The sequence below is a fragment of the Rhea americana genome, unplaced genomic scaffold, assembly GCF_003343005.1.
Source record: "Rhea americana isolate MKP2758 unplaced genomic scaffold, rheAme1 scaffold_140, whole genome shotgun sequence".
NCBI classification, from domain to species: Eukaryota; Metazoa; Chordata; class Aves; order Rheiformes; family Rheidae; genus Rhea; species Rhea americana.
Window position 1 is genome coordinate 837,478 of NW_028185484.1, and position 24,712 is coordinate 862,189.

At 43.1% G+C, this 24,712-nt stretch overlaps 1 protein-coding gene across 3 annotated transcripts in view; it reads right to left on the bottom strand.

Moving 5' to 3' along the window:
• TSNARE1 (t-SNARE domain containing 1) overlaps window positions 1–24,712 on the bottom strand; it is a 459,605-nt gene that overhangs the window by 335,152 nt on the left and 99,741 nt on the right. For all 3 annotated transcript variants that reach the window (XM_085298727.1, XM_085298725.1, XM_085298726.1), the window contains exon 3: window positions 17,487–17,609. In XM_085298727.1, coding sequence (XP_085154853.1) covers window positions 17,487–17,571 — 85 coding nt within the window. In that variant the 5' untranslated portion in view covers window positions 17,572–17,609. The remainder of the gene's footprint in view (window positions 1–17,486; window positions 17,610–24,712) is intronic.

A 24,712-nucleotide genomic window follows, 5' to 3' on the forward strand; every position in this document is an offset into this window, starting at 1 on the left:
ATCCTCTGCAGCCTGCTTCATTATTCACTGATAAGCCCCCAGCCAGACAGCGCACTTTTGTACAAAATTTCTTAATTTTCCTCATCCCYAGCCTCTCTAAATTTATAGAAATGCTCTTCTGCAGATACCTACTGTTTTTCATCCTGACATTTTCTTGTCCTTCTAAAGCACCTCCCAGCAGAGAATATTGAAATACCTTCAAAAACTCCCCCCCAACAACAAAATACTTCCCAAGGTAGCACAGCTAATATAAGATCTGACCCAYGGACCAGACCAGCAGTTCATCTGTTTTGGTATCTGGAATCTATGGAAAAGTTACAGAAAACAAAAATGTATACATAACCTACTCAAGAAGAGTCCTCCAAAGCCTCAGTTATCAGGAGGTCTGTTTATACTCTGAAGCAAAAGGGTCTTGTCTTCTTATCCTTAAGTACCTACCATTACAGTACTGTATATTCTTTGGGGCCATGGAAATAGTTTTGTATGACTTTTTGCTCAGGTAGACCTTTGGTTTCAGCGATATTCTGCAAAAGCAAGTTTCACAGGTTGACAGGTACTTTGAGTCCTTCAAGAGCAGCTCTGGAACAACCAACCCAACACACTCCCTAACCACTACACTCCAAAGCATGAGAACTAAAAGACATCCAAGTGATTTTGCATTAGACTAAATGGATATATAGCCCTTTTTTTAAGGCTTTAGTTATACGTATCTATATCGTACTTACAAATACAGCTAAAATAACAGCAAGTGCRTGTGCAGGTCAGAGCAAGAAATAGAGTGATGATACAGCTGAGCTCTTCCACCTRTTTCCCAAGCTTTCCCACCCCAGCTTCAATGTCTTTCTTTCTAGATGCTTGAAGCAGCAAGTTTTACAAACTACTTGTGAGCAGAGCAACTATGAGTATGAGCTTGCTGTCTATTTTGGCAGGGAACGGCAGCTGCAGAGGAAAGGGAGGAACAAGCAGCTAAGGAATAATCTGTATCTTCTCCAGTAGGCATGGCAAAAGGTGAAGCAGAACAAGAAGCTCTTCCCTTACAGTGGGTAAACACAATCTCCCATTCCAGGACTGTGGCGTAAATGGAAAGGACAGTATGTTGTCACGCTCGCTGTCAAAYTCAGCTCTGATAGGAGCTTTGGGGCATGGCAATCTGCTTGCTGGTGCTCCTCATCCCCATGTCTTCACCTTCCCAACCACAGTTGCCCAGAAGGAATGCCCCATGGTAGGTACTTGGCCATGCACCAAGCCACTGCAAGATCTCCATGAAGTTGCAAAACAAGAAGACATCAAAACTCCAGGCTCCCATTACTGCCCTTCTGCCAATTCTGTTGTCCCTTATTTTGAGCTGACAACAACCGTGTTTTTATTGGAAAGAGGCTAAAAAAAGCAGACTGGCAATTGCATGTGCCAGTAGTTGTGTATGCATGATTTTTTTTTTAATTTTGATATATCTAGTACAGGAAACATCCTCTGTACGAGAAAGTAAAGCATTTAGCCTGACAGAAGATTCAAATGCATAACTATTTTCAGAGCTCCCGTGAGGCACTGAGGTTTTAAGATTAGTCCTTGTGTACACTGAAAAAAAGAATAAAAAAGAAAAAAGGAGAAAAGGGAAGAAAGAAAGAAAAGCTACAGAACAACTTCTGCATTAGAGCAGACCAATCTTTGCCGTTTTCTTAAAATTAGTTTTAAATTACTGCATCTTCAAACTCCCAGCAGATACAGCCAATATCCTGATCTATTTTTGATCTTCTAAATTCAGCCACAGGCAGAGGAAGCTGAGCTAGGGTCAATTGGGAACTATTCATACATTGCAGCTCAGTAACCAATGTTGCAATACAGAACCTCTGGTKTGGTCCCAAATTTGCACTAATCGCTGCATTATTTCTTGACAGAGAGTCCGCTTGGCTCCTGTATCACCAACTTCTGTAAATGATTTTTGATGTAAAACCTTTCATCCAAGGTTACATGTTTCTACAAAGTCGGGGATGAGATAAAACTGATCTCGGCCACTGGGGGTCATTAAAAGGCCTGGCAGAACCTCCTCCCAGGAATTGAGATATTTCTCATGCTGGAATCTGACATACTTGCTCTTTTAGGACCTCTGTTTTATAACCCATTAGGACCAGCAGCTGCCGACTCATCGTCATTTTTCTGCTATCTTAGGTTTCCTTGGAGGTTACCCCTCCTTTACCACTTAACTTACGAGATGTGACACAGTCACTGTGCAGATTAACTACTGAAAACTATCCCAGGCAAGTCATGGGCAGAGCCCAGCTCGCTCAGCTCCTGGATGSCACCTGCAGGACATGAAAACGCAAGACAACAAACTAGCCAGTAAATATCACAGGTAGAGCTTCTACAGAGCTTTATGAAAAATAGCTATGACAACCTTGGCCAAGGGGATGCTCTCTGGAGGGCCTGCTCCCATTACATCCAGAGCAATACCCACAGTTTTCATCCCCTTCAGCAGGTAGATGACGGAGGAAATCTGTTTGCCAAGCTAAATATGCGGCTCACTCCCAAGACTATTGAAGATACGCATCTCATTTTGGCAAGGGCTTCAAGGGATGGCCGTAATGTATTCCTACCCACAGTATAATGCAGGACAATCCATCTAAGCCTGTAAGTAATGGTCCCAATCTTAGATCAGAAGATTAAATGGATTTCCTAAAAGCTAACAACACGAGTGCCTGTTTCAATGGAGGGAACAGTTTATTTCAGTCGTTGAGGACTGCAACGCCCACCCCTCCTGAGGAGCTGCAGCGCGTAGTCGGAACTTGCTCTAGGCGACTGGAGATTAATAGTCGGGTTTGAGTACAAGGCATATTTGCGGTCTGCACCAACGAGAAAGAGAACATAAATACGCTGTGCCAAACTATGAAAAGTATTTATACAGTACTGTAAAACAATGTCATTGCTTTCACTTCAGGAAACTGGGCCAAGAAAAGCAGAAAAGCAACCTAGGCGAGTGAGGAGAAAAGGCCTTGGAGAAGGAAGAGAAAACAACAGAACAAAACACCATTAAGAAAAGTAAACGTTTTTAAAAGAAGCTGAGACCCTGTTGTGTCTAAAACCAATAGATACCAAGGGGTGTGAATTTTAGAAATAGAGAAAGAGACTGCAAAGCAACCAAAAGATCCAGTATTTCTCCTCAAAAGCATGCCTGCTTTTGTTTTTTTGTTTTTTTGTTTTTTTGTTTTTTTTTTGCCAAGAACGGGCATACACATTGTGTGACACTAATGCTGCGTGGCAGGCAGAGATGCAACCTCACCACTAGCAGCAGGATACCCCTGCTGAACTCACTGCTATCCCAGTGTGGGCACCACAGAGATGGGAAGTCTCCAAAAGTGGTAGTAGGGATTAGTATTGCCGGAGAGCAAGATGGCACCTCCACTGGCTAACATACAACTCAACACTGGCCCGCTGTCCTGTCCCCCTTTCTGCTCTGCTTTGAAGAGGTCCCAGGACATAGTTGCAAGAAGRAAAATGCAGCGACAAGAAGAGATAGATCAAAGGACATCCATTCARCCAGAAACCAAAGGGTTGGAGAACAACACGGAGGCAGGTAGCTCKCCTCCAACCAACCAGATGTCCTCAAACGGAGCCCAAAAAGAAGGTTGATTTTTACTCAAGCCACAATATAGGGAGGTGATGGAGAAAGGATACAGAAGATACATGTTGACTACTCAATTAACATCCCTCATTTCAATAAACATCAGTGATGCCAGGCATGCCAGAAAGCCTTCTCTGAAAGTTGTGGTCCTTGGCCTGCTCTCGGATGTTTGAGAGCACAACTGAGATTTGTTACTCTCGGGACAGCGTGGGGAGGAGCACGTGGCTCTCTGGGGGCCTCACAATATCCTCCCAACAGTGAAATACACTTTGCGTGCACTGGAGACACCCAATGTTTTCTGCACCCAGCACCAACAGCTTGCAGAATCACACTCTGCACCCTTGGCTTTTGGGTTTCCATCCTCCTTTCCCCAATCCAAGAGAAAGTAGATGATGCTGCAAGACTTAATGTACTGGGCATCCAAAGATGAAACCTCCTAAAGCCTCTTTGCTATTTTGGAACATAAATACAAATTATWTGAAATGGCAACTCGTAACAGCAGAGTTGCCTTGGCAAAGCATTGCAACTCGTTGAACTCCAGAAAGTTCACTCTCCCAGAAGGCACCTCTTGTTTGCAAGAKTGGCTATTTTCATATTAATCTTGTACATAAGCATACATTTTTTTATCTCACTGTCAGGATGTTAACAAGGCTTTTTTCCTTCTTTTCCAACACCGATGAGCAATAAGTGTGAAAACTATGGAGAAAAAAAAAAAACTCTGTGAAAATTCTGAAATTCTGTTAACAATCTTGAAATTAAAAAAATATATATATATATATATATATATGAAAACATCTAGTTTCCACAATAAGGCCATAAAAGGGGAGTCATAAAATAACAGTACAATTAAAAACTCTAAATTGTATTTTAAAAACATGTATATGCACACAGACCCATGTACTACACATGGTCAGTCCCTACATAGGTATAAAAATACATTCTGTATAGTCTTCTAGCAATTCTATTGCTAGATCCCAGCTTGGTATTATTTATGTATCAGTCAAAGGCATAACCATCTGGCTACTGTCTGGTTGGTAAAGCAGTTTAACAAAAGAACCAGACAATTCATATCTTTCCCAGCCTGCTTAACTCTTGCACTACATTAAATAAATCTGAAATATTGTCTACTACATGATTGCAGGAAAGGTTTTTTTTGCAGCATTCTGTCATAAACACAAAATCTTTGCAAACTGTACTATAAAACAAATCCTCTTTGCAAATCTGTGGTTTATACAATTTTATGGATGTAGGAGAAAAATAAAGGCAACRGGAACTAGTGAGAGAAAACCGCTCATTTTGCTCAGCCCATCACTTCAGCTGCCTCCRTACACGTGGCTGTGTACGATATATCTGAAGTTTTCAGGCACATGGGGCTGACTCTCGTCCTTCAAAAACTCCTGTTTTGGAGAACAGGATTACCAATGGTCTCGCCGCAGCACAGCTCCATACACAACAGGCCTGTTTCCMCACACATGTCCACAGCCCCATGCAAATCCCAAACCAAAAAGATGGTTTCATTACTTTCTGCAATCTTCTTAATATACCTTTTAGTCCCTCTAATTCAATCGCTTTTTTTTTTTTTTTAACTGCAGTCACAGCCGAGGTGCTTAGATACCGTATTTAGGCAAGGAAAAGAAACAGAGGAGATATAATATTTTATGCAGCATGGCCATGGTCAGTTCTTCAGTCTGCTTCTGCTCTCCATGAAGGCACAGAACAAAGAAAAAAATCCCTATGCAAACAAAGCCCCCATGTGTATCTGCACCACAGGAACTCGTAACCAAATCTACAGAAAGATCTCTCAGTCTCTGAAAACTCAAATCTCCCTGGGGGAAAAAAAAAGAATCAGAGCAATTCATGGCTAAACACATATTTGAGGGTGCTGAATCCTACTTCAACATGAAGGAAATCAGTGGGAGCGAGGACCCCCAACTGTGGCTAGCACTTGGCTGACTGTGGCTCCCAGGRATTTAGGAGCTCAGGTTTGACTGGCTATAAACAAGTCTTCAGCTGAAAGGCAACATTTCAGGAGCTCCTTATAAGCCTTCCAGAGYAGAAATGGGCTTTGGATAGCCACTCCCACATCCTTGCTTGCAATACCAAGTGCCTGGAGAGCAGTGAAATCTGACTTAAAATCATTTTTGAAAATGGGATATAAACTGTAAAGTGACCGCTGTGAATATTTTAATCCTTCCGTTGTAGKTCCCGATCTAAGTCACAAGAATTATCACCTACCTACCTGTCACATCAGTGTGCTGAAGGCTTAATTCCCACTTAAAATGTTGGGTTTAGCAGGAAYTGAAGCATCTTTAATGCATTTACAACGTGTTCTAAACTAAAAACAAAGTGTCATTGTCATGCAGCAGGCAACAACAGAAAGGCTTGAGATAGATGAGAAACACYGACATCCCATCAAGATATTTCTGTGTGGCTCATCTGAAGATGCTCCACAAAACTGCTGCACAGCCCCAAGGAGAGGACACCCCAAGCTAAGCTTACAACGTGCATTTCAAAGAATGGGACCAGGARGAGAAACTTCTCAGTGCTACGTTTTGTGAGTCCTTCCAGCTTACAAAACGCTTGTCAGCATTATTTCCACGCTRTTTAATTACGTTACTGGTACGCAGAGCTGGATCCACGTCAGCACATCCGTGTAGCCAGACCACGGGTGCATTTTAAGTTCAAAGCGGGCAGCGATTCACCTGGGAGTCGCACCATGTACTGCCAAGTAGACAAGATGTTCCACCATGGGCTGGCCGCTGCCCTCCCATCCATCTGGTGAGATGGCAGCATGCCCAGCCACTAGCGGCATGGGTCTTTGCCAGGGACAAAAGTTACCAAGGATTTCACATAGACTAAGTCCAGTTAAAATGAAAAATAGCACCTTGGCCAAAGGGAGCTGCCCCGTGGTTTTGAACAACGGGGAGCATCTCCCATCTTTAGCCACATCAGCGTTATCAAAAAAAAAAAAAAAAAAAAGTCATCTCATCTACCCATCAGTGAAATAGCGGCCAGGGACATGTATGACAATGGTCAAGGATCTTCATACGAGCTAACACAGGAATTTCTCTGAAAGATAGTCACTTTGAGTAAAAAAGCAAGGTGTAGAAAACACAGAGTACATGCCTACTACTCGAGATATCCCACAAACAGGTTGTGGGAGCTTCTGCTCTTTATAGCTTAGAGAGCAGTGACAAATCAACATTCCCAGCATTAATGCAAAGAAAAAAAATTGGCCCCCGTGACCCTAAAAAGGACTATCCTCAGCAAGCTATGTGGCAGGAAGAAGGGACCTATAGGTAGGATGACCTGTTTTACTCAAGCACAATTATGTAGCTTTGTGTTAATTAGGGAAAAGATATGACATTATTATACTAGCTTAGGTGTCGAAGTGGTCCCAAATCTCCTTTAATAGTAAGTAATTTTTCATTAAATTGCCAGCAATTTAGTCTATAGTRATAATAATGCATATTTGGTAAGGCTAATGTAGAAAAATCACAGCTACAAAGGTGCTAACACTTAGCTGAGCAAATTACATGCAGTTAAGAAAATAAGTTGGTTAAATATGAGTTGGGATACAAGGTAGTATTTTTGGGGACGTTCTTGGGAGCTGCTCAGAGATGCCTTCTCCAAGACGGCATTTCAAAGATGACTCACTCCTAAGTATATATCGGTCTCTCCCATTTGCCCAGACGAGGGAGTTGGCATGTATGAAACGGATAATTGTCCGYTAGCAAGCTTTGTTTTTTGAAATTCTTCATTGAAAAAATTAAAAACAAATTTACATCTTGTTGTTTTCTACCGTGGAGATGTCCAAAAACCCCAACAGYAAAGCCTATGCGCAGCTGCTCTGAAGGACGAGCCCAGGGCAGGGAGAGCGGAGCTAAAAGCAGGGCCAGGGGTAGATGCTAGCAAGCCCTGTGAATCGCAAGCCAAGAAACAGCACTGGCTGCAGCGCTACCTGTTTGAATGAAACAATCATGACTTAACAGTAAGTCCAAAATACTGCTGTGAGAAAGAGATGTAAAGGCTGCACTTCAGTACTTGCAAAATATCTCCGTATTCAGGGCCAGGTGAGATGAGAAAGACTCCAGGTCTTGTCTGATGACTAACGCCGTAGGACTGACKCATTTGTCCGCTTCTTGGATTGAATGTAAGCAGAGTTCATTCAAATCTTAGACAGCGACCAGAAGGCCATACCATCATGGTGTCTTTCAGAGCAGAATTAAATTTAGGCTTCACTTATGCCTGAAATAACCCTGTACTTGGCCAGCTCTGTCCACTGGGGAAATCTGGAAAGCTGGAGAGTGAACCAAAAAATTCGAAACTCGAAAGCACACCTCTGCTTCAAGGTGTAAGCACACAAAACTGCATTCATGCCACCAGCACCCCAACTCAGGGAAACCTTGTGACACACGAATGGGAAGGAGAGCACCTTTTACATGTAAATTTGGCCAGCTTTGAACCTTAGGACATGATCATCAAGGAAAACAAAGTGGTCTGACAGGTAATGGGTTTGATTTGAGAACAGGAAAGTAGGGCAGAGCTGTCCCTCGTCCACGKGCTGAGGCTCTGAGCAGTGGTCACCTTCCCCACCATCGCAAGGTGACTCATCCACGCAAGACTCCAGCAGAAGTAGACCTGCCAGTGCAATCAACTTTGCATTATTTTTCTGGCTAAGCTCACTTGCTATATATAAATCAGCATGGCTTTAATTTATTTTTCAGCGCAGCTTCTTTACTCTCTCTTACCCAGCTTGGRATAGGCAAGCAATGGGAAACTGGTTTTACAAACACCTATAATAATCCCTTGCTCATCTCAGAACCTATTCAAGATGCTCCTTCCACCTGACTGCAACCAGCCATATGCCTTTAGCTACATCATCAGCCACCAAAGGTGCTCACGAATCCTAATCATAAAAATCCTAGGAGAAGTCTAACAGAATTTCAGGAGAGATTTCCTGTAACAGGCACATCCTAATGTCCARTTTAAGACCCCTCCTTGCTCCTAAGTGCTTTAGCCACAGTAATTTGCCCTAATCCCCAGCCTACGTGCTTACATCTGTCACTTCCTTCTTCACATTTGATCTTTAATCCCTGTCCGCTTCCAGCTGCCAGAGCCCACCCCCAAGCAAATGTCTACGTCGGAAGAAGAGACAGTTATTGATGATATTTCTGGACTGACTGAATGGATGAAAGCTTTATTCTTTCCTTCCTGCTCAGCGAGCCTCGGTTTGTAGAAGTTTGGGACAGCTGTGGGCACATCGCCTAACGCATAAAGGTGAACACRGGCACTTGGGGCAAACAAACATATCTTTGTATCTAGGTTTTASAACAGTAATCCACCACTCCCATATTTCAGCACCTACTAGGGAGAGAGTTTGTACACATCTCCACTCCCATTTTGCTGCGAGGAACAAATATTACAAAACTCTGTTAGGGGGTTCAAAGTAGGAAAAAAAGAAAGAAAAAAACACATGTATAGAGAAAATGTTAAATTCTGTTCTTCTAATAGATATAGGAAAAAGTAAGTCTCTGACCTGAAGGATTTAACTAACTAGATAATACTAGGGGGGAAGGGAAAGAGACAAGAAAACGGAAAATAAAGAGATTTGCACAAGACCACACTGTAGAGCTGTGGCAGAGATGATAAGAGTTGAAAGCTCATGACTTTCAAAGTCCAGAACTTTAAAATTCAGATTTCCACCCGTGTCAAAGCAAACAGTTTCTCATTCTTCTGCTGTTCACAGGCTCATGACTCTGGAGGTGCTTTCAGGAGAGAAATGGCAATACAGCTTTCAAACAGCACTTCCTTACAGCACAGGTGGTTTTGCAATACGTTGGCTATTAGGTACCACCTAGGTCTAAAACAAAGTCRTGTTTGTCCATAACAAAATGCGCACTTCGGCTCTGTATTTCCARTCGGTAAAGAAACACGTAACTCCGCTGCTGGGGGAGAAGCTGACTCAGCTAGAAGTGACCCCAAAATGCTGTAGACTCCTGCAGCTCTGTGCAAGCAACATAGGAAAAAAAATCCCACTCTTGGAGGCTTCGAGATATGSAGGTGGGAACAGCGACAGGGTTGATGGACCAGGGTCTGGGCATACACGGGCTCCCCAAAGACGTGAAGAATTCCGGCTCGGTCATGAGCTGTGCTCTTGCACAAAGCTTTTGCTGGTGGCCAGAAAATAGGGCCCTCACGCTCTGTTTCTTAAAACAAGGCGTTTCAAGCCTAAGTAGGTACCGGGGCACGTGTTCGCACCCCCTCAAGATCGGAGACGRCAGTGAGAGCGTGGCTCTGGCCCCCGAGCTAAGGATTAGCTCGCAGGATGATTAAATAAACCTTCCCAGCGGGAATACTGGGGGGTAGACACCGGTGTGATGGTAWCGTTCAGGTGACTCATCCATCCATCCATCCGTCAGGCTGATTTACTCAGCGTGACATTTTTGTGGGCTAACAGCGCTGTCATTGAGAATTATGTACCAGGATTGTATTATTATTGTTATTTCTTTCCTCCCTGCAACGGYGATGTAAACACACCGCAGCCTCGGCGGATGTGCAGAGCTCAGCCGTGCTGGCGGCCCCCGCTYCCCACACGACGGCAGCGCGGGTGGTACAGGCGAAGTTTACCCGTTCGCAAACTTTCTTCCAGGTTTCAGTTTCTGCGGATTTGTTCGCTCCTACTGACAAAGCCACAAGCCAGAGTTCTGCAGGAAAAAAAAAAAAATCTCCAAAAAGCAAGCTAACACAAAGTTAGCATGAAGCTGATTTGCATCCCAGGAGCAGGCTTCTCTCACCTGCAGCACACTGAAGTGGCACAACCTCATCTCTGCTAACGGCTGGGGTGGTTCCCTGGGCTGGGCTGGGCTCAGACCACACCCGGGAAATGCTTATGGCCCAACAAAATCATGCCAGGGACAATTTGAAATCTTCCTGCACTGTCCAGTAATGTCCATGGGCGTCCTCGMATTTACTGGTGTTGATACTGCAATAGCTAGGAGGTCAGCACAGAGGGGACAGAACATGCACCTCGTTACTCGTTGCACGTTACCAACCCCAAGTTGACCCAGTCTAGGACAGACCAAGCAAAATTTAGTTCCACTGCAGGTCTGGGTTTCCTGCTGTGAACATGCAAAAGCTTGGAGACCTTAGAGCAAGCCGTAAGGGCAGCAAAACTGTCAGCATCTTCCACTACAGGAACTCAACATAGATTGGAAAAATGTGTTCCAGCAATGACAACTTGCTCCTGGAACCACTTTTTTTCAGCCCCCGCTGACTCTTTGCCCTTCCCACCACAGCAAAGGGATTGGAAAACCACACGCATGTTTTACCTATGAAGGTATCAACGCCAATACGATGAAGAGACCGAAGGGAGAGGATCTTTTCAAACTACTTCTAATTTGACTGTAATCAGGTGGAAAATGAACAAGCTATTCAGAGAGGATGAGATGTTTAAACGCATTTCTAGCTGAATATTGCCTGCGGTTTTGTTTGCTGCTTTTGCTTTAAAGATTGGAAGTACCAGGTACGATTTTTACACATTAACGGTAAAATGGCTTTGGTTGACAAAGATAAGATGACAACAAATACAAAAGCTAGAGGAAGAAAAGTTTATCTTTAAAGGGTTTTTCTCCCCTCCTCCTGTTTTCCTGTTTTTTTTTTTCCCTTTTAAGTGCTATGAGGTTGTACAGTTCATCCTAACATATTTCATTAAAACATTTATTTACTCCAATGGGGTTTTCTAGTTTTGCTAGTTATATAAATGCATTTTCCACTTAACTTCACTGAAACACTGAGCTTATAGCAAAACATTTATTATAATGTTAAAATTGCTTGAAGGGATAAGGGCAGAGGTTTTTAAAACAAACAACTTTCAAAGTTAATTCTGGTTTCAAAGTTAATTCTCTTGGCAATTCCTTTTGCTATAAAATAAGTTGTTCATTATTCTTTAATATGTTTTCTTATGTTTAGGTTTATTAATTCATTAAATCACTGCTAAGATCTCTAAGAACTGGATGCAAAACTGAGAATATCCACTAAATTTACTGAAACTGGACTAAGGAAACGAATTTTTAATGTTCTGAAGCCTTGCACAATAGCAAAGAAAGAATACGAAACAATTCTTCCGCAGATGCCGTAAGAGGCATTTTTGAAGTCGTCTAGTGGGAGAAATCACCTTATTGTAATTTCTAGTATTGTGTGCATCTAGGCTTGGACCAGTTTTTTATTTCGGGCCAACTAATGACTTGTTTCATACCACTCTTGAGTCTTTTACTTTTGTCCATCCCTAAATTTAAGAAAACCTTCCRTCTATGGCAGGACCAAAAAGCTAGAAGTCAGTCGTTAAGATTCTTGCRAACACTGTTTTTTTTCCACAGTATTTGACAAGCTGTTTTACATTTTAGTGCTGTATAAAATAAAGACAACGTCACCTACTCACAGCTAAAAGGTGCTATGGAGGTTATTAAACTTAAAGACTATTTAAATCTTTACTTTCACATACTTAAGGGACTCCATCCAAAAACGTGCACTTTGGTTATATTACTGAGCGAGCCCTCATTTTATTCTTTCTTTGTATGACATTTCATTTCAGGAGGCTTAAGCACGTGGTTGGGTCCCTCTTTTCTCCAGCAACGCACACAGTCACCACGGTCAGAGCTAGGCCATTTGACTACCGCGGCAAGAGCCAAAGGTTTCACCGTTGCCTTAACGAAGCACTGGAAGTCATTTGGGAAATTAATATTAAGCCAAGGCAGCACTCTGGTCCCAGTACTGCAACGGGATTAACCACCTGCTTAATGTTAATTGACCACAGTGGGACTACTTGTGTACCCTGGAGTTTGTTAATGTGGTTTAGTGCCTTGCAGTAACAAGATGCAAAGCCAGCGGCGAATTCCTTCGCGCTCTTTGCCGTCAGCCCTACACCTGCAGCAGGACATGGTGAAGCACTGCRTCATCATCCGTGCTCCTACACCAGCTTCCAAGCGAGTCTTGTCCACAGATCATCTACCTCGGTTTAATCTGACCAATCTGGGCCTCTAGCAGAGCTTCTGCCACCCCTATACCTGTAAAAAGGATGCAGCTGGTGCGAGCATCCCCCTCCAAAGCAACATGGTCATCCAGGAGTCCTGTAAATTAAGATTACAAACCTGGACACAACACTAAACCCCAAGGCTGCTTTTTGGAAAGAGACACTTTCCACGCCTGGTAYGAGAAGAGCAGAATGAGACCGGAGAGGCACAGCCCCAACTACAGAAGGGTTAAGRTGGACAGGATCAGAGCGTGCTCTTCTCCCCTGCTTTGACACAGCATCCAGAAGGAAGGCAACCTGGCTGGCAGGACCAATCGCGTTCACGGTCTGAGTTTCTCAGTACCATCAGCGTTAATTCATTGGAAAAGGTGGCTCACCACTATTGCCTGCTCTGCTCTACCACAGAGGTAAACACTGGAGAAATCTGCCACTGATTTCAGATGCTGTGAGAGTCTGTCAGTGAAAGCTCAACCAGCAATTACTCTGTGAAGCAGGCAGAGGAGTGCAGAGCTCTTCATATGAGGAGGAGGGAAAGGAAACCAAGAGGTGAAAACCAAGAGGTGAACCTCCTGATTTTCTGCAGGCATCTAATCCATTACCTCCCTTAAGGAACTATGTGTATTTGCTACCCAACTACTACAGTCACGGCATCCCCGGAGAGATCCTCCAAGCATTTCGCACTAGTTTTGAGCCTTTCTGCTTTCAGTACCCGAGCATCACATGCTCTAGATCTAGCATAACCTGGAGCAAAACTCCAAACAAAACCTGGCTCCTCAGGCTGCCAGCAAAATACTGATACGGTGCATCAACATTACCAGCACTTATACAGGACTTTCCATCCAAGAGTTGGATGGTATTTCACAGTGGCGAGTAGGTACTGRAGAGGGAAGGTCAAAGAAAATTATAGACCTGATTCCAGGAAAAAAACACTAAAACAAATTATTTAACAATCAATTTCAAGTATCTAAATGATAATTAGGTGCTAAATACCCAGCAAACACTGCCAAGAACAACTTGCATGAACCAATCTAATTTTGTTTTTTGACAAGATAACCAGCCTTTCAGAATAAGAGAAAGTAGCAAGTGTGATATGTGATACATCTTGAGTATGACTCTGGCCAGCATCCCACATGCTATCTTTATGAGAAACCAGAGGAAAAATGGCCTTGATGAAATCATGGTAAAATTAACCACTGACCCAACACTACTTTGAGCCTCACCGTGCCTAAAAAACATTGCATCTCTGGGATATGAAATTACCTTCACCCATTCAAATCTGTCTTTTAATGTCCAAGGCACAGTAAGGTTAATAAAAGCAGCTTCAAAAATTTTCCTGGCTTGTGGCATTTTAATTTGAGCTATTTGAATGCCCTGACCTCCGTGGCTTCCTGCGCGCAGCAGTTTTTGTTCGTCTTCCCCGCAAAAAGCCTGCTGTGGGTGGACAGGTCGAGCATGGCATGGCAGAGCAAGCATGCTGCATGCTTCAAAAGCGTTAACATTTCAGGGTTTAAGTCCTGCTGGAGACAGTGTTTGGTCTCCATTTACTTCAGACAGGTCTCATCTGCTACTTGAGAAAGATTCATATGAAGTCATTTCAAGTTTTTTTTTTTCCTTTCTGATGTTAAAAAAAGAAAGAATAAGGGAAAAAAAAGAAGATTTCAAGATACGTTCAAGAACATGTTCTTTGCCCTTTTTCACACCTACTTTGTAGCTTTGCCATGCAACACCCAATACGCAGCTGATGCCTGGAGAAGCGCCCATAAGGAAACACGGGAACATTTGTTCTATTGTGGACCTTTGGGAACAGAAGAAACAGCTGGAGATGCTGCCTGGAGCAGGCCAGAGCTCACAACTGCAGAGCAGAGATGTGGCTTATGCCTCTACCTGATGCTCCTCACTGTCCTTCAGTGGTAGCACAATTGCACTGCCAACCTCCAAAAGCTGCTATATTCCAAGTAGTCCTGGTGGTTTCCCTTGCAAATCACTTTATGATGCTCCCTGCTTAAGGCTGCTGAACTTCTGAGTTTTGCTGAGCACAATCCTTCTTCGCTCACAGAAATTTATGATGGAAAAAATAATAATTAAAATAAAAAAGCATGCGTGGTGGTTTGTCCAGAACTCCTGTCTACCCGCAACCCAAGAACAGAGTTTAAACCAGAACATTTGACATCCAGGAGTCCCAGGCCACCCAAACTTCCCATAAAATTGGGAAGTTCTGGGATTCCTTCCAAAATTTCTACACAAGGAACCTGTGGATCTCTCTAATTAGACTGGTTAACAAGGGCAACSACCGCACGGCTGGAGCTTTTCCTCAAGCTGCTTCCGCGAGCGATGCCACACTAACGGCGTGTAACTCCATCCATCACCTTGTTGGCCCTGGGTGAGGGAAGCATCTTCGAGCGATTTGTCTTTTCTTACCTGGTGAGTGCATTAGGATCTAGCTGCTAGGACAGACTGACAGATAATAAGACAGAAGACACTCTCCCGSTAGTATCACACTTAGAGAGCAAAGAGCAGCGTATTCAAGCACACTCAGAATATACCCACCCGGCGAGCGGATACACGTCCGTGCAGAGGAAGGCCACGTTGTGAGCTAGCACAACAAGCGGCGTTCCTTGGCGAGGCAGCGATCCGTCTTGCAGACGCCCAAGGTGGAAGCCCCGTTCCACATTACCCTCTCCTGACATTTAATTAATGATAATATCAGGAGAGACAGCAAAAAAGATAACCAGCGCGCACGTGTTACACGGCTTCCCGTGATGAAAGACAGTGGGTTCAGAGAAGGCATCGCTGATRTAGACACAGGCACGCACGACAGAATTGTCTGCAAGGCACCTTGGYCCCCTCGCAACGCTGTCTACGATGGAAATGGGATACATAGGTAGCTCCTTGGCTATCTTGCAAAAGCTGCTGTTTCTCCACTTGCCTTTGCTTTTTCGTAATCCACCAAGGAGGGCTCCAGCGCTACATTGGTCACCTCAGTTAGACACAAAATGATGGACGAGTAGGCGCAATGGGATACCTATTCAAATATTTACAGATTTCACACATCTTCAGTTATTCCATGCATTTGCATTTAAAAAAAGAATTAAAAAGAAATGACTGTTTTGTACAACACAACAACTATTCATGCTTTTTAACCAAAAATACAACACATTGAGATATATTGTTTGTCTATTCTGCATTTTGATTCTCGTTTCTTATGGTGCTTTTATTATGCCCAGATATACCATTCTTCCTTCCTTTATGCTTTTAATTTTTCCTTGTAGAATAGCCTGAAAAACACTATTTAAAACTGAACAGACAACTCGCGCTTAATTCGACACATTCTCCTTTTTTAAAGAAGAAAATAAAAACTAAGCCAAAACTCATATGAAAACAGAAAACCAATAGAAACCTTTACCCTGCCTTTTTATTCCCATCCAGTGGGAGCAGCTATTCACAAAACAACAGAACACTTTCCAAAGACCATTTGAAACCTTGACAACTTGGAAACTGAAATCAGGCTGCCTTAATGAACARCACTGCTGAAACTGAACTTAAGAGAAGGGTGATGTTTTCCCAGGAGCGAAGTGAAAACAGGGCCTTTCACCATCTTACGGAGGTCTCACACCCCAAAGCTCCTGCAGAGGTTTGAACCTCAGTGATACCTCCACTGCAGCCATGCTTTGCTGTGCAAGTCAGAGCCAGTCCCAAAATTAAAYGTAAGATAATGCTGCAGCTAATAAGGCTTGCTGAAAGTCAGACTATATTAACGCAGGCACAGCCCTACAGCATCTCATCACCTGGGCTGGGAGCTGGCATGCATCTTGGGAGCTGGAGACATGACCTTATTATCTGCCCATGGCCATGCGAGCTGGCCACCTTCACCTAGCGAGAAGCAAGCTTGAACACAAGGTCCCAGGCTGTGGTGCCTGTAGAAAACCAAACACTCTTCCCACCACTGCCACCATCCCATTTCTTCTGGCTAAGGATGCCTCCTACAACTTGCCTGTGTCAAGAAGAGGCCATGCTAGAGTAAATGCCTTCAACAACTGGAGGTTATAATCATTAGCTGCTCCCTGTGTTATGACAATTATATTACTAGTTGTTGTTTTTAATGAAGCATAGCTTTGCCTTGTGCATTAGAAATTGTTTCAAATATTCCAGTTGACATCTAGATGCTTTTGTCTTTCTGCTTTAGTATTTCTAGAGTCCTTTTKGGGAAGGAGGGAACAGGTAAGGAGAATAAATCTGGTCGTTGCTTAAAAACACATAACAAAGRCAGAATTTGCAGCCATTTGCAGAACACTGTTCACGGTTTCCTGAACAAGTCTTGCTTTCCCATTGCCATATCGGAGCACCGTTCCCAGATTAAAGTAGTCTCCCCAGCAGTCGAATTCCCCTCTCTGGAAGCACAGCCCTCTCTCATTTACCCCCATCATTAATGCACCTACGGCCAGCCAGAGGGCAACTGCTGGGACAACCTTTGTGCAGAGATGCTGGGAAGACGACKGCAAAGACATGTGGGTCTGGAAAAYATGTCTCATTTCTTCCCTAAGTCCCCAGAAAAGCTTCCAAAGTCCAAATGAGTGTTGAGTGCTGCTCTTCCATGGCAAGCAGCAAGACACATTACACCTCCAGGTTCTGAGCATATTTAGATGCAGTGGCGCATGACACAAATCAAACTCAACAAAAGCTTGACCTTCACCTTTGGAAATCACTATGCAGCAATGATCTCTGGAGAGTGGGTGATATTTAACTACTGAAGCACATCAGCCACATCGAACATGAGCAAGTAAAACTTCACTCCCTAGGAAGTCAGGTAAAGTAAATTACAGCAAGGGATCAATACTTTACCGAGAGGTTGATAGCCTTGTCTCGAAGGGCCTCCAAATGGGTTCCTGCTTCCAAATCCACTCCCATCAATGGATCCATAAGACATTTTCTAGATAGCAATGAATCCTGGATTGTATTTTAAACCTACGAAAACAGAGAAAAGGACACACGCAGCACTGGTTAAAAGTCAGTTAAATCACAGTTCTCTGCCAAAAAAGAGGGCAAATGAAAAAGCACAGGCCTATCTCTAAATTTCAGGATATCTACCAGCAAGAAAAAGAGGTACTAAAATGCCGCCCTCCTCGACTATAGCTGGTCTTAAGGGCAACCAAGTCATATGACCTCTCTGGGCCTTATTTTCTCCAGTGATAAAGGATAACCATTTATCTGTTTTGGCCATGGTGGGACTTTAATTCCTCACTGTTCACAAAGTGCTTTGAGATCTTGAGCTGGTAGGCAAACACTAGGCACTCTATCAAAAAAAAAGTAATGCTGTCTTCTGGAACATTACCACTATGGAGCTTCCTGGGAGTCTATCCATCATACTGCAGTCTTGATGAGCTTTCAAAAGAGATAGTTTACTGCTATATTATAAGCTTCTGTGTCTCTAGTATAAATATTGGAGCCAAAGTTTTTTTTTTTTTTTTTTTTTTTTTTTAAGAAAAAAACAGCAAGAAAAAATAAGAATACTGCAAGACTTAAGGTAGTAGAGGTGGACTGAAATCAATAAGGCTCTAGCAAAGAAAGCCTACCTCTTCTCCCTCCCCAGCGCAAGTGTCTTCTCACCACTGCCCCAACACACACTTAATCATACTAGGGGTCCTAAGAACTTAAAAGTGTCTCAACCCTAAGGCATGGGGGAACTGATGCCAAAGGAAGAGCATTGATAAAGGTGCTGCATCAGAAGGGGCAAAACACAGCAACAGGACCAAACCCAACAGCTGTTTCCTTACACGAAGTAGGAAAAAACATCCCAAAACAAGGACAGTCTCAAAGCTGAGGAGAGTGACTTGCTCACTGAAAAGGAGAGAAGATAACACTGCCCTTTGGGCAGCYCTTCATTATAAGGTAACACTGCAATAGAGCGAATCGGACAGTCCAAGAAGGTGGACAAGTCAGCATGAGATGACTGGAAATAGCATCTGTCATCCATGTACTGAGCTGCTCTGCGTTATAAATGCCACTTGTTAAATGAAGGACCTCTTAAAATCCCTTAAAACATCTCTCCCCAACAAGTATTTGCAACTCATCAGCGTCATGGCAGAAGATGCTAGAGTGTACGGCTGGGCAACAGGATGCCCAAGGCTTTATTTTTGGCTCTGATACTGGAAGCACATGGCCTGGACCAGACACCTTCCCTCTGATATGCAAAAAGTTGGGAGCAGCTTCTAATTCGGACGAGCTTTCTGATCCTTGGCCAGTTATGTACTAATCATGACCCTTAGCTATCCTGAAGGTTGTACAATGTCCCAAAGTTCATGTGATTTATTAATCTAATGCCTTGCTGGATACCACAGCAGAGGGCTGAAGTCTCTTTCGGGGTGCGCTGACTCAGCAGTGTGCTATTCCTTTCACTGGTCCATTGTGAAGACCAAAGAACTAGAAATTCCCAATCAACTCCTGGAAAACCAGTCTCAGGCACCTCTTGCACTTCATTTCCCCTCTTCTTTTAGAATTTTGAAATCAAGCGAAAAAAAAAAAATACTGCTAAGATTAGCTAGACAGGGAATCTCTACGAGTAAAGGACATCACTAGCCATCCTCACTTATTTGGGCCACACATATACAAAAACACGATGGTGCATCTCATCTTGAAAGAATAAGGCACAGGAGCTGGATGCATCAACCAGCTAAACCCATTATAAGTGGAGAAAATCCTGGGTACAGTTCCTCACATGGCTTCAGTGTACCCAAACAGCCAGAAATAAACTGCAGGGTGTGTGCACGTATGGGCATGTGTCATGTGTTTGTGTTGAAGAAACTGAAAATTAAGTAAACGAAGGTCAAATTTAAAAGAAAGTGTTGGCAAACCTAAGGTTTCCAACATACTCAAAGCCACCAATTTTGTGGAGCAGGTAAAACTCTAAGCATCACAGAAGTATAATTTGTGATGTCCCGAGGGAAGTTCTCTTCCACATCCACTAAATACTACATGAAGCAGATAAAGATTCAACCTTAGGTGACTTGGGAACAAAACCTCTCTCTGCCCCATGTCTCAGAACAGTCCACAACTACCGCAGTAACACAGCCTCCTTTGTCAAATGCAACCCAAGATCATGCAACTCTTAACAGCACACAGAGGACAATTACAGAAAAGTTTCTTGGCAGGGATGTGGACTGATGCAGGAGGAGCCTGGAACAGATTGTCCATCACGATCTTATTTTCTTCACCTCCCAGTGTGCCTACAGAGTAAGAAAGCTGTAAGCAGGGAAGCAGGAGAACAGAACAGTTTGAAAACTGCCTCTAGACAGTGGTTGATCCTTCTACGAGGGAAAAGAAATAGGAAGCAAACTTCCTCTTTAGAGATGGGCAAGTGGAAGCTTATGCTGTCCTGACTTTCCCCAAGGTCACATAAAAGAAGTGGAGTAAAAGTCTGTATCATGTTGTAAGATGATCTGATTACAATCAGGCAAATATTTCTTTGGCAGATAGTGAATATATCTATTTTTTCCCCTAAACAGAGCAGCAAGGAAGGGTGGAAGAAGAAAAGCTTTTCAGAAAACTCCAAATGTTTCATGCCGATTTTTCACTTTCAAAGCATGTTTCCACTTTTATTTTTTTTTCCTCTTTAAGGGATAAAAAAGAATTACTTGAAAATGAAATATTTTGTTTCAGTTTAAACAATCTTTTTAGAAACAATCACCTCCCTCCCACCTCATCCTACTAAGCTACTGAAATATCCCTTATTTGCACAGCTCCAGAATCACATTCCTACCTTGCAATAATGTATTTACAGCAAAATTTAAGAGTAGGTCTATATACCTCTCCTTTGACTGGCACTAAAAGCATTTTCCTCTCCATCCCCATAGCATGTCCCAATTCTTTTGTTTCCTGTTCTTCAGAGAAGCTTGTCCAACTTACTGCAAAGGCAGTTCATACAAACTGGAACAAGCATTGCCTAACATACTGAATACAGAAAAAAAAAACAACAAATATGAGATCTGATCACAGCTTTATCCTCCTGTCCTCAGTGGGATCCCAAGCAAAGGGTTGGTCCATGATTCATGGTTCATGATAACTGGGAAAGTTAGTGGCAGGCAAAACTAAGTAGGTCAAAATGAGAAGAGTTCCCGCAAGTGCATTGGTCTTCGTGTAGAAGGCCAGTTACATTCAAGTGGCTAACATAATTCGTAGTAGGAATAAAGGGGAAGATTTCAGTACAGAAGAAATCGTTTAAAGAGCACTTTAGGTAAGTTAGATGTTTTCACATCAGCAGAGTTTGACTGAGAAAGATGGACACAGATATGTTGGAGGGAGTCTATCAAAGAGCCATGAGAACTATCAAGGGATTGCAGTATCTCATACAACGAGAGGCTGAGAGAGCTGAGACTGTTCAGTCTGGAGAAGAAAAGGCTCRGGAGGGATCTGATCAATGTGTATAAACACTTGATAGGAGGAACCAAAGAAGACAGAGCCAGSCTCTACTAAGTGCTGCCCAGTGATTGGACATTAATTCCATTTAAACATAACAAAAAGCTTTATATATACATATATATTGCAAGGAAGATCAAACATGGGAACAGGCTGCCAGGTTCTAGAGTCTTTATGTTTGAAGATACTCAAAACCCAGCTAGACTTGGCCATAAGCAACCTGTTGTACGTGACTAGATGGGTTAGATCAGATGAGCTCCAGAGGTTCTTGCCAACTTCAACCATTTTGTAATTCTGTGATTTTCCTCCTTTGCTTTCCAAATTAATTTCTAACACCCCAGAAAGACACTGGTATAAACAAACTCAATGAAAATATCTGAAAATAAAGAACAGAGAAATGGCCAGCATGGATTTGGCAACAAGTCATATTAAACTCACGTTAAYTTTTTTTCTGCATCAGGTTAGCAGGTTGCAGAGTCAAAAGAAGCAAAAAAAATGTTCTGTTTTTTGTTATTATGGGGTTTCCTTGCACGGCAGGAAAAACAGATTGGGATCAGGGATTATGGCTCGAAAATGGACTGTCATAACCAAAGAACAAACTGAATAGGCTCCACCAAGCTCCACTCCAGGGCTAGCTCCATTTGGTATTTTCAGTAATGAGGTCAGTGATGGAATAGGGATTAATTAGCCTTATTAAATGCATACACRACATCAAATAGGGAGGCTAGATGACAGCTACTGAACTCACAGCCATCCTAACAAAGCAGGAGGGATGGCTGACAAAGAAAATAAGATGCTCTGTAATTTGGGTTAACTGCAAGAAGCTGCATTTAGAAAGAAATAAACAACTGCACAGGGGATGGGGAGTGACCAGCCAGGCAACAACACCTGCAGACACTACAGGACTGCAAGTCAAACATGAATACACAATGACATTTCCTATAAAAGTGGTAGACATCATCTGGGATGTATAAAAGGGATTAAAACCKTCAAGACTGGTGATTTAATCCTCTTGCTTGACTTTATACTGCAGARCCTTCAGCTGTAGGCAACACACTCCAGTAAAGATTCTGCCAGAAACAAAGGGAGTCTGGAGGGAGCCTTGAGGATGACAACAGCTCAAAAAAAACTTGACCTGCTAGGAAATATTAAGTAAATGGGGTTGTTTTTAGAAGGGAAAGCTGAGGCGGAAACATGAGCGTCCAAATCTGTGCAACTCTGCTGCAAAAACACAAAACATTCTCCTCATTCACAGTGGACAAAAAAAAGGAGAATAGCTCTTAAAAAATCAAAATCAAAGAAAAAAAAAACTGGGAAGTTTTAAGGTAAGCATCATGAAAACCTTCCAGGAAAGACAGAGCATCTCTAGGAACACACAGCATTAGGAAGGTGTCCTCAGACCCACAACTGCAAGAATAACCAACGCCGGTTGGGAAGGACACAGGTGCAGCTGAGCCCTCAAGGCAAGGTATGGATTGGCTGCTCCCTGCAAGATGCCTCAGACCCCAGTGACTCTGTCATCTATAAAAGCCATCTTTACACTGTGCTTACCCCAAAAAGGGCTTCATTTTAGTCCATCAACAAATATTGTCAAAGATACAAACAAAAAAGCAGAAAGGGGAAAAAAAAACTAAAAAACAAACAAGCGAACAAACGAACAAACAAACAAAAACCCACGTGATCAGGTTAGAACAACAGTTCTGCAACAGCCTGTAGAACTGAAGGAGAAAGACAAGCCATGTGTCAGTGCATCCTCCTGCTCAAGCTTCCCATGTTCTGAATCTCAAATAGACTGTGAATTTTGCAAAAAAGCACTGTGTCCAACCAGAAATGCAAGGAAGTGTCCCGATGACACAAGAAGGGAACTACCTACGGAGAAATGAGCAGAATTTAGAAATCTCAATCAGGGACCAGAGATCACAAATTCACCCAAAGTACAAAGCTGTAAATAAGAGAGAGCAACCCACAGCTGCTGCCAGACAATCCACGTGAGGCAAGCTATGGGCCAACGTCGRTAAGAAAAGCAAGTCGGAAGACACAGAAACACAGAAGTGAGACATGGTGAGACAGAAAAGACAGGAGAGRAAATAAATACTGATCTGCCTTTTGTGGTTCACTCACAAGAGAAGGTTAAACCAGCAGAAGGGGACCCCAACTTTGCCCCTTGCCAGGGTGACAGAAAGGGGTCCCTGTGCCTGCATAACCTCTGCCATCAAGTGATGTTTATGCAGAGCATGGAGCTATACTCATGCTCTGAACCTCCTCTTTYCTCTCATTTCCCCATCCACTTGTCACGCTTCCAGCCCCAGCATTTAAAAGCAGGCAATAGGCAGATGTCTCCTGTCTTTAGATCTTCACCTTTAGATCTTGCCTTTATAGATACAGAAAAAAAGAAAAATGTGAACAAGTGAAACCTGGATCCTCAAAGCATAAGAGAAAAGGCCAAACGTTTCTTCCATGATTTTGGACCACCATGCACTGAAAAAGGGTTGCCATTGCCTCTTCCACAAACATTTTCCTTATCTTAAATGAATKAATCTGTTAGAGCTCAGTCCACCTATTTGGACAGGCTTTTCTAAAAGCATCCAACACCGATAAATTGCAGGCCCTCCTTGGCATCTAACCAGTCACATCAAAGCACAGGTAGTGATTGTTTTTGAGACGGAAGTAGACCATACGATCCGTTGAAAAAGCAGTCTCAGACATGTAACTTTCCGACAAACAGCAGACTTGTGTTCACATGCAACATGGACTGAGCATGCACTGTGAGACAGGTCCATCATGTCTTAGGGAGGGCCTACAGACTCCTCAGGAAAGAGCATCAGGCACTAGGTTGTGGATTAAGTGGGATCCAGCTCAAGCCAGGACCAGGTATCCAAGTAACCTCCTTGCTCTGATTTTCATAGCAAAAGCTGTCGATGCTGCTGGGTACCTCACCAAGATTTCTCCTGCCAGAAGAATAGTATAGCTGCCACAAAGCTCTCTGAAGCCTGTTTCTGTTTATTGTTCAGCTCTGAAAAACTAAAATCACGCACAGTTTGGATAATAGGTACCTGCCATCTATGAACACAAGAGGCGGTGAGAGCAATGGCCTGGCAGTCAGTGCTCCTGTACTCTGTTCCCAGCTTTACCACTGCCTTGCTGATGGAGAAGCTCATCCATCAGGGACTTTCAGAAGTGAATAGTGACAATACATCCATTTTCGGATGACCAACTTGAGATACATTTTCTGAGGTCTGTAGACCAGATGGAATCCTTGTACCACCCAGTGTGACCTTTCTTATAAGGAAAGAGCAGATCATTTCACGTAAATTGTCTTTACCCACCAACCCTTACAGCCTCTGGTCAGACTGGGTCACCTCTTTCCATAACAGACTTTACGGCTCCTGACAACGAAAGACCAGCCCCATCCACTCTGTTAAAGAGCTGTATCTCCTCACCTCTTGAGCTCTGCTGTTTGAACTCTGCTGCCTCTTAACGTTCCCTCAGACRAACTAAACAGATTGATCCTCTTTCACTTCTTGCTATGAGACTTGTTTATCACCATACACAAATCACAGGATGAAAGGGGAATACTCAGCATGTTCTTGCTTTCTGAACCAATGCCTCTGTTCCTCTGCCTGTGAATTGGATAGACTGCTACGGAGTCATCCTTT